General features: G+C 40.6%; 1 protein-coding gene across 2 annotated transcripts; it reads left to right on the top strand.

The window, feature by feature from the left end:
* The first annotated feature begins 990 nt into the window (after positions 1–990).
* Positions 991–15,202, top strand: TBPL1 (TATA-box binding protein like 1). 2 transcript variants are annotated; one of them, XM_015623141.3, is made up of 7 exons: positions 991–1,181; positions 6,822–7,008; positions 7,635–7,717; positions 8,595–8,658; positions 10,356–10,459; positions 10,552–10,646; positions 13,500–15,202. In XM_015623141.3, exons 2-7 carry the CDS (start codon positions 6,874–6,876, stop codon positions 13,568–13,570), a joined length of 552 nt encoding a protein of 183 aa, XP_015478627.1. In that variant the 5' UTR covers positions 991–1,181; positions 6,822–6,873; the 3' UTR covers positions 13,571–15,202. The 2 variants fall into 2 exon arrangements, with proteins under 2 accessions (XP_015478627.1, XP_015478628.1); XM_015623142.2 differs by lacking the exon at positions 991–1,181 and adding an exon at positions 1,324–1,341.
* The last annotated feature ends 2,136 nt before the right edge of the window (positions 15,203–17,338 follow it).

The following is a 17,338-nucleotide window of genomic DNA, read 5'->3' as shown; positions in this document are numbered from 1 at the left end:
CTGCACATTGAAAGAGTGCAAAGCAACAGTCTTACTTTAGTCGTTTTAACTTTAGAATCACAAAAAAATGTACCAAGAGCCTCGCAGAACTCATGGGACTTGGGCGTATTTGAGGCTTCTCAGTCACCTGCTCGTATCTTTGTTTCACTTGGGGTAAGCAGTCTGCTCATATACCAAATTCCCACAGATTATTGGTGCGGAATATCTCTTCAGTACCAAATAAAGTCACTTCAAATTAATATCTATATATATTATTATTATTATTAAGACAAGAGGCAGTGACCAGAGCCCTGCTGCAGTGCAGCATGCATGTGTGGAGCGGCAATACTGGTGGAGGGCTGTTGCGAGTCCTAATGCCTGCTGTCTCCGGGCAGACCACCGCTGACCACTCGCTTCAGTCAGAGAGTGCGTGTGGAGCGGGCAGGCCACAGAGCAAGGGGTGCAGCAAGCTGAAGAGGTGCCAAGGCCGGCGCCCCACAGAAAGGCCTGGTGGTTGCCACCGGCGTCGCGTCTGAGCTGAAAACTGCAGCAGCTCCCCGGCGGCTTCGCAGGCAAAGGCGCTGCCTTGGACGTGGCAGCCTGAAGCCTGTTACTAGTTTTACAAGCTTTAGATCACAAGACAGACATGGCAGAAACTGATGCACAGAAGTTCCAGCTGAACATGATGAAGAACTTCTTCACTGTGTGGGTGACAGAGCACTGGAACAGGTTGTCCAGAGAGGATGTGGAGTGTCCTTCACTAGAGACACTCGGGAATGATCAGGACACAATCCTGTGCCATGTGCTGTGGGACGACCCTGCCTGAGCAGGAAGGTCGGACCAGATCAGCCACTGCGGGAATCACTTGTCCTGCTTTGTGATTCCGTGCGGAGCCGCGTTCCGCGGGCCCGTCCCGGGCTGTTCCGCAGGGCCGGGGCGGGCGGACGACAGCGGAAGCGCTGCAAGCGCGGCCCCCTCCCTCTCTCCTCCCTCCCTCCTCGCTCCCTCCCTCCGCCGCCGTGACTTCCGGCGGCCGCTCTAGCCGCGCCGCGTCTATGCCCGCGGCGCTGGGGGATGTTTATTGTCGCTGGGAATCGGCCCAGCACCCGGAACGCCGCCGGGCGACCGGCACCCACCGACCGGCACCGCGCTGCGCCCTGTCCCGCCCTGTCTCGACCGCCGCCCGGCCGCCCGCCCGCACGGTAACGGCCGCCGCCCGCCTACGGGCCGCGCTCCTCCTCCTCCTCCTCCCTCCCCCCCTCGCCGCCGTCTCGGGTCCGCGGGCCCGGCCCGGCAGGAGCCGCCGCCGCCGTTGAACCCCCGCCTCCCGCCCCCCTCCTCCGCCACCCCTGCCCGGCCGAGGTGAGAGAGGCGGCGCGGGGCCTACCCCGCCTCGCCGCGGCCCTGCCGGTGCCTCCCGCCGATCGCGCCCGGGGCGGGAGGGTGTGCGTGGCCGGGGCCGCCGGGGCAGGGAGGGGGAGGAAGAGGCAGGGCATCCTGCGGGGGAACGGCCCGTTCCCCGACAAGCCCGGCCGGCCCGCGCCCGGCCCCGAGGGCTTTGTGGCTGCCCCGTGCCCTGCGGCGGCCGATGTCCGCACAAGCCGGCGCTGCCGAGCGGCGGAGCTCGGCGTGGCCAGGCCGCCTCGCTGCCTGCGCTTTGTTTGTGCCGTGCTGGCCGCAGAAGTTTCGGGCTGGGGTTGAGGGGGGAGAAGAAATAGTTGTTGACCGGAGCGTTGTGGCACTGTTGCGTGTAGGGCTTTGAGTGAGATTCCCAGCAGCGGGAATAGGAAGGGTACTCGTGTTTCCTCACCTGGGGCGCGCAAATGGTAAAAATGTTTGACTGAGAGGGGGTGAGAGGCTTATCCGTTGCCTTAAAATACTTCGTTTCAGCTAAACATTTTTACTTTTCCTATGACGTTTCATCATTTTGGAATGGCCACTGAATTTGTTGGCCTTTTGTTTGCTTATGATGATTTTCCATGTATTATAGCGATCAAAAGGATTCTTCTTAATGCCTGGCATTCAGGTATTCCTAGATGTTCTAAGAGAAAGATGGCACAAACTTGAGTTCAAGTGCATCTTGCTTTGAATATGAATGGGCCTTTTGATGAGAGAAAGATTTGAGGAAAATGGCGTGTTATGAATTATTTAAAATATGCCTTCTTGTCTTGCTCTATACACTGTTTGGTTTTATTCCTGCAAATGGATTTGTGTTGGACGACCCCAAGGAGATGCAGTAGGCTTATCCAAGAGCAGGACTGAAGTCCTACTTGCTTATGATATAGCTGATAGTATCACTCTGTGGATGGATCCAATTGAACAAATCCGTGCTTTGATACTGGCTTTGCACATATTTAAAAATTTTCTCCTCCAAAATATAAATAGTCATGACTCTGCAGATCCTGAAAGGTGAGAATAGTAGCTTCAAGATGGCCTTTTGCTTTAGGCACAATTTAACTTGCCATTGCAACAGAAAGTAAAAGCATGCCCCACTAGCTCAGTGGCTGGAACTAAGGAAGTTGTTTGGAGCAGAGGATGTTTAGCACCAATGGTAGTAGCTATGTTGCTCTTGGTTTTTGGGGAGTCATTCACCAGCCACTGTGACCATACTTTGTCTAGGGATTCAAGCAGATTTCAGAGGTCTCTCACCTCCAGGGTTTCATATGGACCCCTTTCCTGAGGGGCTAAACACAAGTACATCTAGAATGGAAGGATGTAATCATCTCTCCCCGTTCCTGACAGGCTTTATTTGTTCTCCATTCTTGTATGGAAACGTCCTGTAGAGTTTCATGTTAATTTCTTCAAAGATTCCTTTCAGGCATTAGTTTGACAAATGTCTACTGACACAATAGTGACCAATATCCCTTCAGCTGGGCTGTTGGAATTGTTTGTGGAGTTGGTCAGTTTGTGAACTGCTTTGGAGAAAGGTTAAAAATAACCAGTAGAAGTTGCTTATACTTAGACTGCTGGTGAAAAAGGTGTTTATTAAACTGTTCTGACATTAACATAACCATTGTTAGATATCCCCCATCTACCTTTATAGCTCCGAGTTTATTGAATCAGAGGTAGTCAAGAGCTTAAAATAATACTTTGTTTATATATCCCGTCCCAAGTGCCTTTCTTTTTCTTTGATGATGGTGCTGTGGTTGGTTTGGAACTTTCTGAAGACAGAGTGCTGGCTTTTTTAAGGTTGTAAGATTTCCGTGCAGGGTGTTTTGTCTTAATGTGTGTTTATAGAGTATCTAAAATAGCATGTCTATGATTCTAACAGTGGATGTAGAAGTAATCCTTTAAGAACTCTGGTGTTCATTCCTCCCTCCAAAATATTTCTTATTCTGTGGAGTTTCTCTAGTTTCAGTAAGATACATTACAGTCTCAAATATCCTTGCATTAGCTTTTGTTGTTTTTATTTTTGTGTTAATTATCATGCTTAATCTAGCTACTTTTTTTTTTTTCTTCTTTTTTTTTTCCTTCTTAGGGTAATATTCCAGATGTATCCCTGAAATCTATGTTGAAAAGAAAAAACAATCTTCTAAAATTTCCCTTTTAAAACAAAATAATGCAAACTTCTGCAGAGATGTATTTAAACTTGTTTCCTCTGTCGGGATAAATTGTGTTATCAATGGTGCAAAACAACTTGAAATCAAAGTTAGCTAGTTTCTTCTGTCGGATAAAGTCAAATGAAGTACATAATTTAAAATAAATGCTGTACATGTAGACAAATTATTTTCAGTTTTAACCTATTATTAATTAACATTAACTGGCAAAATATCATTTTAGAAATGAGATTTAGACTGCCAAAATTCTACAGTTCAGATGAGAGAAACTTCAAAAGGCAAAATTAATCAACAAAACCTAAGCTGAGCTCAATAAAATCAACTTAAGCATTTGCAAATCTAGAACTGGAAAAAAACAGATGTTCAGTTTCTACTCAGGCTCTCTGTTCTGCAAGTGTAACTGCATAAGTATGGAATATAAATAAGCTTATATGTAAGGAACGGTATTTTCCCCATTTTGCAGAAAAGATACGGAAATGCAGAAATTCAGGTTTTGGGAAATAACAATCAGTGCTATGGTAGCGCGTATGAATAGAAGAGAATACAAGAGACAGCTGGGAAAGAGGAGGATCAGAATGTTCCAGCTGGTCATGCTTGCTGGAGATATGTGTAAATAAGAGCAACATCTTTCTTTCTTGGACATTGTTAGACCTTTTTTTGTAAACATGTTCCTTTTTTTATGTAGCCCATGTATTTTTATTCTTTAAGAAAGTTTAAGTTGGTTTTGTTCTCATGGTTCCTCTGAATCTGAAGTTATTTAAGGCTTCTGAAAAAAAGGTAACAGGACATCTTCTCTTGTAAGTAAGGTGTGACACATTAAAATGAATGCTTAAATCAAAGGCTGTGATGTGCTAACACTTGCTTACTGCTTGGATCACAAGTATCCAAGCTTAGAAACATTTTGATTTACTCATTCTTTCCAAACCATGCCTTGGAAGAGTTTTACGTTGTATTTGTGTGCTTCATAGGAATGTGTGTCTTCAAAATTGTTGTGGTAATATATACAATTTCAAATTAAAAAGCCCCTCCATTAGTATCTGTTGTCTTGAGCTTTCAGAACATGGCTAATTAAAATGGGGGCACACCACTGTAATAGGTGTAATTTTTCTCCTCTTAATATCTATGCAAGTAGATTGTACTTCTAACCAAGATACATTGTAATTGCTGAAAACATTGTTACTGACAGCTCCACAGCCGCCTTTTTGCCTTAATAATAGATCTTTTCTTTTTAAATTGTAATTTTCCTCTCTTTTCAACCACTGTTTCCTTTGTTCTGAATGAGCACATGACTTTTCTCCTTGGATCTTTTTAAGATAAGCCATGTTTTATGGGGACATTATCATACAATACTATGGTTTGCCTAGATGTTAGCAACCTTTCAATGGTGTTATGCACGACACTGATGTTCTTTCAGAATGTAGAGGCTGAGTGTGCCAGCAGATGCTTGCTGATAATTAGGAGACCTGGGTTCCAGTAAATGAACTCAGCAAGAGCCAGGAGTTGAGGCCAGGGTGGAAAACAAATGCCTCTCTGAAGATGCCATGGGTTCCAGCTCCATGCTGGCCCTGCCTGCATGCCATTCAAAATCTGCACATGTGCTATCTTTGGATCTGGTGCCATAAATTACTTGCCCAATCTGTAGTAGTCCATCAAAACCAGATGGAATAAGTAATTTCTAACTTTGAGGATTCATGTAATTCTTGGTTCAATAAAAAAGATTAAAAGAGGGATCTGGGAGTACTAATTAGTTACTGTTTGTTCTCTTCTTTGCCTGCATTCCCTCCACCCCCACATGTAACCTTTGGTTTTTCTGTTTTCCTCTTGCTGTTTCTTCATCTCTTTTCTGTATTATCATTCATCTTGCCTTTTCTTGTATTGGACAAGCCAACAATTACAGAATAATTCTTTCAGCAGGGAACAAGCTGCAGAGTGTAAGCAGTAACCACCACAGCAGCTGACCCAGTATGCTGTGCACATCTGCCATGTAGTTTGTTACTTCTGTGTTGTCAGAGAGTGATAGTTAAAGGTACCTTGAGTTCTTGATTACAGATTATAACACGATGTTTAGGAAGGCACAGTCAGATGAAAGTACTGACAATAACATTAATGTTGTATATTGAAGATTTCTAATATAGAATTTAAGGCAAAAACATTTAAAGTTATATAAATACATCATAGTCTGTTAGGTTTGTTATTGTTCTTAATGCACAGTGTCCTGCTTCTCCCATGGCAATGACCATGTGGAGCATTTCACATATGTGACAATTTTTCTTTGATTAGGTTCTTTGCTTTTCTTTTTGTTTATTTTGGATGAAACACTGCTAAAATGCTTATATAAGTCCGTTTCACTGTATACCAATGATTTTGCTCTTGTCCCTTCACATTTCTTCACCTGAGATCTGTTTGAGATGCCTGCTGTCTTGGCTTTGTATGGTTACAGAAGGGATGTTGGGCTGAGATGAGTGGTAGCCCAGCTGCCAATGTTAGGATTCTCTTTCCTAGCTGAGGTGTGTGTGAGGAATGTCATCTTTGGTGTGCGTGGGCAGCCTGGGTGCTTCCTGGTGCCCTAGGTTTGCAGTGCGTGCACTGGGCAGCCATGCAGTGCCTTCACAGTTACCTGTGCTTTTCCTCAGAAACATTCTGTCTCACTCTGCCCCTACAGTGCCTTCCTGTGGGCCAGCCCAGGCTGGTGCTGCCACCAGGACACCTTGCATAGTTTGCTGTAAGCTGTTGTTGGGAGAGATAGGCCAAGAGTGCTGGACGAAGATGGGAAAGTTGTGGTAACAGGCTGTCTACAGACTGCAGTTTGTGTAACCAGTGTTAGTTCAAAGTTATTCATAGGCTCATCCATTCCAATGCAAATTTCAAACTATTCAGAATTATCAACTTCAGCAGCCACAAAAGTATATTTTCCTGAGGTGTCTAATGACATCCTCAAACGACCTGAGGAAAGATTATCCACTGGAGCTATGGAAGAAGTTTCAGTAATCTTTACAGTGTCTTAATATACTTAGTAAGAATTGTAACATATTTAACTGGCAATTTAAAATACTCTTATATATGTGTATATGTACTTCATTTCTGTTAAGTCTGGCAACATAGCTTAGAACAAATTACCTATTTTCTAGCACAAAGGATGCAGACCTCCCACTCCATGCACATTGTTAAACGAGTCAGAGTGTAGGGACTTCTGCTTCCTGTCTCTTTTAAGGGGCAAATATATACAATGGCATTGATAGGCAATTTTCTATTGGTATGTTTAATTTTATCATTTTTGCTTCTCAGGATGTGATCTTCGTGGTGAGCTGGTGGGAAAACTGAGTTGTAAATCACCCCAATGGATGCGGACAGTGATGTTGCACTGGACATTTTAATCACAAATGTAGTGTGTGTTTTTAGAACAAGATGCCATTTAAACTTGAGGAAGATTGCATTAGAGGGAGCAAATGTGATATACAAGCGTGATGTTGGGGTAAGAGATTCAGCATATCTCAATTATCTGTTCTTAGAAATGTTCCTTAAGTTAAACATTCTTCTGCCTAATACTTGTGTATGGTGGATAGAGAAAAGCAGAATTTTCTTTCTCTATTTCTCTTGCTGTAGTTATTTAGTCACTAATACACTACTTGTACAGTAATGGGTGTGATGAAATGCTGTCTCAGGAGACAGCTCTTGGTGAGGTGAATATTGTGTACAAGGTATGAGGCATTTTACACCTCAGGGTCTGTTTTGCCTCCCAAAATTTGATGGCTGTGTCAAGAAAATATATCTTGATAAGGAGTCAGCAATATCAAAACACTGTAATAAGAAAATAATCTGCATGATGCTTATAGTTTCCAGCTTTTTATTCACTGAAAAATGTCTTCATTTAATCTATTTAGTGTACATTGAAACAGTGGCTATTTCATGCTTATTCTGCTCTTCTCAGGAGCTAGGGTTTTTTAATTACTGAAAGAGATGAAGGAGCAGTTCAAGCCTACCAAAACTAAAGGGAGTTTTAGTGTAACCTTAGTTGATTTGGGTAACTGTTTTTGGGTTTTTTTCTAGTATGAAATTGAATTACTGCTAATTTCCAATTTTTCTACTTTTCTTTTTTAGAAGGTTTTAATGAAGCTTAGGAAACCTAGGATTACGGCCACAATTTGGTCCTCAGGAAAAGTTATTTGCACAGGAGCCACAAGGTGAGTTCCTGAAGATTCTTTCTCTAGCTCTAAATCCTTTTGTATTTTTAAACACAACATTGTAAATGACGAAGAGGTGGTACTTGCTGCTGCTTAGATTGGCTCACACTGGATCACATGTAGACCCTTGTCAAGCTACGTATTTGGGCAGTTTTCCATGTGAAGTGCTGGCCTTAGACAGTGTTGAAATCTTAAACATCAGTTTAGCCTTCTTGGGAGAGCAGCAGGGAAAGCTGCCTTATTAAGAAAATCCTAAAGAGATTTGAGGAGCCTTTAAGAATTCTATGTGTTTAGCTAGAAGCTGAGACTTGGGAAGGGATGACCTTTCCTGAGGATATCTCTTTATTTTTTTCACAAAACCCCACCTGAATTTAATCAAGTTTTACAGTGTTGAGGGACTGGAAAGAAGCAAAAGCAGACTCAGTTCAGATACTGACACTCACTAAATTCTTAAGAGCTAAATTCCTTTAAGATATGTTTGCATTTCAAAGTAAGGTAAAATAGTAAATTTGCATACTTTCTGTGTATGATCTCTGTTCCAAAATTAAAGAGGATTGTTCAGGATGTTAACTCCAGACTACCCATAACCTTATTTATCTGTTAAGGGTACTTAAAATCATGTATTATTATAACATGCCTCTCACTTCAGCTGGGACCAAGTGCCAAGATAGTCTTTAAACAGGGTATGAAACATTGGAATGTCTATCTAGTTAAAATACTTACAGTAGGATGAAGTGAAGGCTGTCCATGAGATCATGGTTGATGTGCTACATTATATAATGGTTCATTTTGTCGTCTGAGTAGCTGTTGTGGTGTGTGTGCATAACTATACACTCTATTTCTGTTAATGTTAGATCTTTTTCTTTCTCCTTTATAGTGAAGAAGAAGCTAAATTTGGTGCCAGACGACTAGCTCGTAGTCTACAGAAACTAGGTTTTCAGGTAATTCTGATGAAAAAGGACTTGCATGACTCAAGCAATGCTGGTAGTTAATTTTTTAGAAAGAAACAAAGAAGAGGGAGCATAATGACTTAGCAGTTAATGTGTTTTCACTCAGATGCCCTTTTTGTGTCAGAATACATTTTCCAGATGCTGGTTAAAGAGAAGCTGTTTTGTTTTGTGGATTTGAGTTTTGTTTGGCAGCTCAGAGCAGTGCTTCTTCACTGGATAATGAACAACAAAATTTGTTTAATATGTGAACCACCCACAGATGTGTCTTAGATAGAATTTACAATATCTCAAAAGATTTATTTGGAAAATTCTGAAACTTTACTGTAATTTGAACGTAATTTTCACTCAGCACTGATGGAATAGCAGATATATTTCCATCTTAATAAGGGCAAGTTTGAGCCTTTTAAATTAAAGAGGAAGGAAAAAAAGTGCTCCTGCACTGTCATGTTGCACAGCTGGAAATAAGCCAAATAAAATACTTGGGACAGGAAACATCCTCTTTTATCTGGGTTTGGGTTAACATTACCAGTCAGGAACACCACTTGCATTTCACAGTAAGGGTTGAAAAACAGCAACATGAACCACTTAAGTGCTCTAAAACTTCCTGATAGTCTGTTCTGCTGTTTTCACACAGGTTCAGTTTAGGGACGGACAATTAAATAGACACAGTAGCTGTCATTTTCAGGGAGAAACTACTTTTGATTATAGCACATAAAGGCAGTGCTTGCAGTCTGGTAATGCTGCATCAGACCCCAGCAAAATGTGACACTCATACTGTCACAAATGTGTACTTTGGACCCAGCTCTCTAAAGCTGGAATGGACTATTAAGTCAGTGAGTTTCACAGTACTTCCAGGGTGGACACACCAAGTTTTGTCATAAAGTGAGCAGTTTATATTTGAAGATTAAGTTGATTTAAGGCTAAGTTGCTTCTTTCTAATATCTTTCTAAAAAGTACAGATTGAAGAAGAATGACCATTTAAAGTTTAGGCAATCTCAGAAAATGAGCAAAAGTTTCCCAGTGACACTGCCAACACTGACCTCTCAGCAGTGCAGTTTCATTATATAGCAGTTGTCTTTTGGCTATTTTGTTGTCATCTAAAGTGTCTGTAGTAAAGAATAACTGAAAGTTATTCAAGTCATTTGAGTTGGGTTTTAGAAAATTGCAGGGTAGAAAACCAGTTTGCTCTACTGGCCACTGGACACTTAAAGCAAAACAGTTGTCAGCTTTTTTCTTATTCTTAGCTTTAATGGAGATGGTGTATAGCAACAAGGCATTAAAGAAGTTCACAACAATATTTAAGCTTTGTCTCTGCTTACTTTGATGCTCCATGAGCTGTTAGTTTCTTTTGAGCGGGGAGGTGTTTAGTACAGCAGTTTGAGTTGTTTCTGTGTCTCATCCTTAAACAGTACTGTAACCATACTGCTGTAGTGACCATGATACAGCTGTGAGGTATCTAGTTCAGCAGTTACTCTACCACAGAAGGATATAAATGTAAATGTAAATGATCTGAGTCCATTAACTGCTCTTTAGATGCCTATTAGAAAGGCATCAATCTCAAGGTTCTAATTTTGACTCATCAAAATATTCTAAGTAGTATCCTTGTCTTTTTATTTTTTTGCAACCCATGCATCTGACTTGCTGTAAAGTAAATTTCTAATGTCTTTTTTTCCCTTTCTTTTGAAAAGGTAATTTTCACAGATTTTAAAGTTGTGAATGTTTTAGCAGTGTGCAACATGCCCTTTGAGATCAGATTGCCAGAATTTACAAAGAATAACAGACCTCATGCGAGGTACGTAAGATTTTTAAGAATTTTCATCCTTTCTTAAGCTTTTATTTTTCAGTTCTAGATCTCTCTTTTTTACTTTTCATTTTGTTTTCTAGTTATGAACCAGAACTTCATCCTGCCGTGTGTTACAGAATAAAATCTCTCAGAGCTACCTTACAGATTTTTTCCACAGGCAGTATCACAGTTACAGGTATTTTAATGTCAAAAAATAAATATTTAACTTGTTGGGAATATTTAACTTTAGAGCCAGTAGGTTTGGGAAAGCAAGATGTTTAAGAGTCAAAAGATAATGTTGAAAATATTTTGTTTCCCCTGCTAGCACCTAGTTTGTTTTTGAGTGAAAGTGCCAGAAGAGTTGTAGGGCAAGTGTTATTATTGATAGGTTCAAAAAATTAGTTAGACTGAATGTACACAGTCTGTTTTTTTAATGAAACCAAAAGTAAGATAGCACTTAAGAGTGTGAGTAATTATTGTTTCTTTAAATACTTGAATTTTCTTCTTTCTTCGGTTTGTAGAGGTGTTAATTACACTGCATTTAGCATTAACATCCCTTTCATAAATACATATTTCCAAACTGCAGATTTATGGAAACTCAAAGGTATAGCATAGCATTTTGTCATAAGCTGACAAAATATGTCCAGTTCTTCGGACTTGTGCTCTCTTCTGTTGAAGCTCAGCTAGGAGAACCACCACCGAATTATTGGCATCAGTGATTTTTCCCATGTAATCAGAGACACGATTGTCCTGGGTCTTAGAGAGGCCATGCCATTTTTATCTCTCTTCATCATTTTCATTTTTCATTCTCTTTTTTGTTTGCTTGTGAGATGTCCACCACTGGTGTCCAGGTACAAGAAGTCAGGTTTTTGCTACAGAGCCAAAAAAATCATTGTTTATCACTTTAGCAAGAATTATTCTTGCAGTTGTTAGGGTTCAGCTACTGGTTCAGAGGCTGGGTAAGGATTTATTTTTTTTTCAACATCTTAATTCCTTAACAAATTACTGTGTTTATGCAGAACATTTCCCACAAGATATTGGAAGCAGTGTTTTCTAGAGAACCAAACTTCCACCAGATTCAGTAATCTAAAAATGAAGGGCTAAAAAGTACTTCAAGGTTACAGTGTATGTTCAGAAGAGTGCAACTGGTCTAAGCAAAACTAGAAACTAAATTTGAAATAAAGAAGCCTTAGTATCACTGCAGTAATAAAAAGCCCTCAGCATGTCTTGTCAGCCTCCTAATGAGATTTAGCTTCTCTGTAAGATTCTTATTAAATCGTTGCTTACAAAATCACTTTCATATTTTCAGAATTTTCCTTTCAAATAGGAAGGAAAATATGTTAAACATAGAAGTTTTGCATCCTTCTAGTTTAGTTGTTGCAGTGAGTTTGAAAAATTAACTCAGGCCTCTATTGATCTTGTAGGCTTCTGCTTTGCCTTTCTTTTAGAGGAAAAAAATTGTCCAGAGTTTCACACTTCTTATTCTAAAAATGTTTTAAATTGCTTTTCAGCCTTGGTGCACTTCTTCTCAAGTGGGTTCAGATGAGGTTTCTTTTAAAGATTCCTGTTTTCTGTAGTACTAGTACTTGTAATACCTCTGACTCAGAGAATTTTATTTGAGATACATAATTAGAAATGTTACAAAAAAGCCAGGAAGGTGGGTTCTTTTCATGGGACAAGCATAAAAAGATTTTGTTAACTTTTGTAAAAGATAATAAAAATCACTAGTATGTAATAGAAAGAAGTATTGTTTCTTTGACTCCAAAATGAGAAATGAGGGGGTTGTTTAGGGGGGTTGTGTTATTTTGTTTCATTTTTTCCTTCTCTTATATGCCATAGAATGATAATCCAGTTTTTACATCTCTTCAGCCTTAGAGAGAGTAGATTTTTTTTTCTGGAACTATTTGCCTACTGTATTCTCATTTTTGAAGGCTTCTCCTTTCCTGAGAACTTTCTTTTCTAATAGCAGCCAAATTTAAAGAGGGTGCAGTATCTACCCAGAAGACAAGTATCTTTCACCAGGCTTGTTTTGGCTGAGTGCTTCACTCGACCAGTTTGAAAATACAGGAAGAATCCTATTCTTGTCCTTTTGCATTCTTACTGAGCACATAAAACAGTAATTACTTAAGTAACTTATGATTGAGTTTTGTTTTTGGGAGTCATTTCGAACATTTCTCTATACTTGGAAGAAACTTTTGAAGTCTAAAGTGGGGTTACAAAAACCCTGAGCTCCTACTCATTAAAGTATGCGAAAAATTTCTGTTATCCTTTTTCTGCATCACCAAGCTTCAATCCAGAATTAAGACCTTCTGGCATGTTACTGCTCACTTCTTTGCAATCTTAATTTTTCATTGCATAAAGTGGTCTGGTACCACCAGAAAGCATTGCTAGGACACTTATCCTTTTCTTTGCCTGGGTACTCGTAGATCATGTTAGATAACCTTCATATGCATCATCCTGAGATGATAAAACCATTCCCTGGCTTGCCAGTTTTGTCCTAAGATCAATGATGAAGCTATTTGCAAAACCAGGGATAGAGAGTAATAGTCTATAATTTTCAAACCTAAAATAACCTTGCTTGAAATGTTAACTTCAGTTAAATCCAGCATTATTTAACAGTAGCTTTCGTTGGTAGGTTTTTAAAATGAGCTAAAAGTGGCTAGGCTTGAAGAAATACAAATTCCTAGAAGATGGACATAAGTAAAGTAACTTATTTTACCTCTGCCACTCAGCCTCTTCCTTGGACTGTTTAAGCCAGTAAATTGAAAAACAGCCATGTTGTTATGAAATTAAATGACACTATTATTTAATTGTAATCTATCCATTGACAAATGTAGGACATCTTGAAGATTTACTCACAAGAAAATACTTTCACGTGAAGGGAAAAACTTTGTTAAGTTAGGAGAAATGGGGGAGAACTTGTCTGTGGTATGAAGTTGTGATTGCTAATAATATTAGGGTTTTTTTTAAAGATTCTGCTGTTTTAATTTCTGATTCCCTGATTTTTCTCTTCCTACTGCCTTTTTTTTTTTTTTTAATTGTGTCTCAGGGCCAAACGTAAAGGCTGTTGCCAGTGCTGTTGAACAGATTTATCCATTCGTGTTTGAAAGCAGGAAATAAATTTTGTAATTCACCACTTGATGGTTAGGTTCCCTAACCGAGCACCTTCAAAGACTGCTGCACATTGGACTAAAAGCAAAAAGGAAAACTGGACCAACCATAGCAGAGGAATACAGACTCTTTTACTTGCTCGTGGCTACAGTATAGACTCCAGTTCTTTTGGATTTTACTCTTAACAGTGCTGTATTGTAAAAACGGAAGTTTACAAGATATGAAATTGCTGCTTTTAAAAAGACATTCTATTTATTTTTGCAGTAATTTCTGTGTATTCATAAGCAAAGCTGTCACGATGTGCACTACTTTTAAGACCTTTTTTTTTTTTTTTTTAGCTTGAGCTTGTGTTTTATTTGTGAATAGTCTTTTACATTTTTGTATGCTGAATATTGGGCACCAAAGAAGCTGTAAAAGTTACCTTTTTCACCTGATGAATGTGCACAAATAAAAGTTTGGAAAATATTTCTCTTCATACCTGTTCTGTTATATTCCTTCCCTTTTTATATTACAATTTAAATTGTATAGTTGCAAATTAATTTGAAACAATGTAAGAATAGTCTTTTGCTGATACCTTCTGTTTCTGTTTGTAGTATGTGTAAAACTTTGTGCGTGGGTTAGATTGAAATCTATAGTAGTTACGTATGTTTATCTGAGGATGAAATTTGGTTTGTTCCCAGTTCTCTTAACTACATGCCAGACTTCAAGTATTTTCTTGTTGTTACATGAAGAGAAGACATTTCTAAATATAAATGTCTACAGCAAGTGTTTTCCTGTAGATGAATTGTAGAATACGCTGAGTTGGAAGGGACCCATCAGGATCACCGAGTCCAACTCCTGGCCCTGCACAGGACACCCCAGGAGTCACACCATGTGCCTGAGAGCATTGCCCAAACACTTCTTGAACTCTGTCAGGCTTGGTGCTGTCACCACTGCCCTGGGGAGCCTGTTCCAGTGCCCAGCCACCCTCTGAGTGAGAAGCTTCTTCCTGATACCTGTACTAAACCTCCTCTGGCTCAGCTTCATGCTGTTTCCTCAAGTCCTCTCACTGGTCACAAGAGTGAAGAGATCGGTACCTGCCCTTCTGCTTCCCCTCCTGAGGATGTTGAAGACCACAATGGGGTCTGTCCTCAGTCTCCTCCAAGCTGAACAAACCAAGTGACCTCAGCCCCTCCTCATAAGGCTTCCCCTCCAGACCCTTCACCATCCTTGTGGCTCTCCCTTGGACGCTTTCTGATAGCTCAATTACATTATCAATTTATGAAGCTACTGTAGAAAAAACAACTGCCTTGTCCACCTACTCAATGCAAACGAAAAAAAATTAAATGTGAACTTCAGGAAAATTGTGCTTCAACTGGAGAAGATGATGTGGTCACTCTAATCCAGCCCCAGCCTATTTCTGAATGATTAACACAGACCTTTTCTACACTCTTCTTACTGTATACTGTTTTGATGACAGGAGCTGCCAACAAGCAATGAAGCTTGATTCTGGCATGTATTATTATTGGTATTAATCTTGGACTTGGAAGCCAGTAGATGTTTCTCTCAATAAGTGCACATTTGAAGCAGAAGAGAGGTGAATGCTTAAAAGTAACTGCAAATGCTACTTTTAAAAAGATACAATAAATATGTATAAATGTATGTATGTCTTTTTTCCCTATCTCACTGAAGAGAAATGTAACACTGCTTTTGCATGCTGCAGGTAATATTCAGTCCTAGGGGATGCTAAAAATAGTAAACTGAGCTGTTACTGTACCAGAAGTCACGGAAATCTTTGAAAGTAGGGTGGAAGAACACCTGGAGGAAGCAAATGCCTGGCATGACAGATTTCATCTGCGGGGTGGGGTGGTATAGAACTTGGGGCTGTCCATAGTGACTTCATGCAGGAAGTACGTAAAGGAAGGAGTAGTATGGGAAATGCTTCACCAAATCCCTCAGAACAAAAGAAAAAAAAAATCTTTTCCGTAAGTCCTAAGTGATATATTCGTAAAAGCCTCTTGGAACTCTGTAGGTGTCAGAGAATGGTTTGGGATCATCTAGTTTCACCCCCACCCCCGGCATGGGCAAAGACACCTTCCACTAGACCAGGTTTCTCAGAGCCCCATCCAGCCTGGCCTTGAACACATCCAAGGATGGGGCATCCACAACTCCGGGCAACCTGTTCCAGTGCCTCATCATCCTCACAGTAAAGTATTTCTTCCTTATACCTAATCTAAACTTACCCTCTTTTAGTTTAAAGCTGCTCTTCCTTGTCCTGTCTACATGCCCTTGTAAAAAGTCCCTCTCCACCTTATAGCTTACCGTCAGGTAGTGGCAACTCACAATTACATCTTCTCTTCTCCAGATGAGCAATTCCAATTCTCTCAGCCTTTCCTTGTAGGACAAGTGTTCCATTCCTCTAATCATCTTGGTGGCCTCCTCTGGACTCACTCCAGCAGGTCCATGTCCTTTCTGTGCTGGGACCCCAGAGCTGGAGGCAGTACTCCAGTGGGGTCTCTGTCCTGTCTCTGCACCAGGACAAAGCAGAGGTGCAGAATCCCCTCCCTCACCCTGCTGCCCACACTGCTTTGGATGCAGCCCAGGATAAAATTGGCTCTCTGGGATCCAAGTGCACATTGCTGGGCCATGTCCATCTCTCATCCACCAGAACCTCCAAGTCCTTCTGGGCACGGCTGGTCTTGGTGTGTGCATTCCCAGCCTGTGTTGATACCAGGGGTTCCCTGGATCCAGGTGCAGGACCCTGCACTTGGCCTTGTTAAATCACATGAGATTTGCATGGGCCCACTTCTTGAGCTTATGAAAGGGGGCTTATAACCATGAAATTATGAAGCTGAGTTCAACAGTCAGGGAGATATAAATATATATATATATAGCATGTTATATGTAGAAAAGCTTGCCATACCTAAGTTTTAGAGTTTGTACCAAATAATGTGGACCTTGGCACTCCAGACATAAATAAGGAGGATCTTGTGCATAGTCAAAGAGGAATGAACAAACCACCATTAGGGAACACTAGTTATTTTTATTACCATTTAGAGAAAGCAGAAGGTATTTGAACAATGAACAAAATTGTAATGGGTTTTGAGGGACAAAGTGTAGTCCCAAACTGATGAATGAGGATTTGGCCATTACAACTACAATAGCTGTCATAGATTAGGTTCGCCTCTTCAAATCAAATTACAAAACTCTTGAGTGCTACCAGTGAATATCTGGAGCTTTTATGAAGCATAAGTATCTCCTAAATTTATCTGTGGAGAAAGAGGAACATTATGCTTTGTTAGCACTGTCATGTAGTGTGAAATCTGTCTCTTAGAACAGAAATGAAAGCTAATAATGAGCTGCAATGTATTAAAATGGGCACTGGTTCTTTTGAAGTGCTGCCTAGATCCATGCTAGCAGTTTGAAGCCTTTATAACAATCCATAACAGAGCCAAAAAGCACACTACCCAATTTGAAGGGTAGTATTGAAAAGAATAATAGCAAATAAAAGATCCCTTGAAATGTGTGCCCACCTGTCCTTCTAGCTCTAAGGGAGCCTCAAACTGTGAAAAGTACATTTTAAAACCTCTTCATGATGAAGGGCATCTGGTGGTGTATGCTTATTCTCAGGGATATCACTCCTTTTCCTACTGCTCTAAATAGGTAGGCCCCCACCTCAGTTTGGAATAGGCCTTGCTGCTGATGCTTTCTCCTGTGTGCACACAGCTCCCCTTTTCCATTGTCACCAGTCACACTTTGTTCCTTTGCTGTGTTGTGCTGCTGCCACCCAGGCTCTCA

This window comes from Parus major, chromosome 3 (genome assembly GCF_001522545.3).
Source record: "Parus major isolate Abel chromosome 3, Parus_major1.1, whole genome shotgun sequence".
NCBI lineage: Eukaryota > Metazoa > Chordata > Aves > Passeriformes > Paridae > Parus > Parus major.
This window is presented reverse-complemented; position numbering and strand designations above follow the sequence as displayed.

Coding starts and splice junctions, on each gene's coding strand:
- TBPL1 (XM_015623141.3), top strand. CDS start 6,874: ATGGATGCGGACAGTGATGTTGCACTGGACATTTTAATCACAAATGTA. Junction 8,659..10,355: donor TACAGAAACTAGGTTTTCAG/GTAATTCTGATG, acceptor TCTTTTGAAAAG/GTAATTTTCACAGATTTTAA. Junction 10,460..10,551: donor AATAACAGACCTCATGCGAG/GTACGTAAGATT, acceptor TTTGTTTTCTAG/TTATGAACCAGAACTTCATC.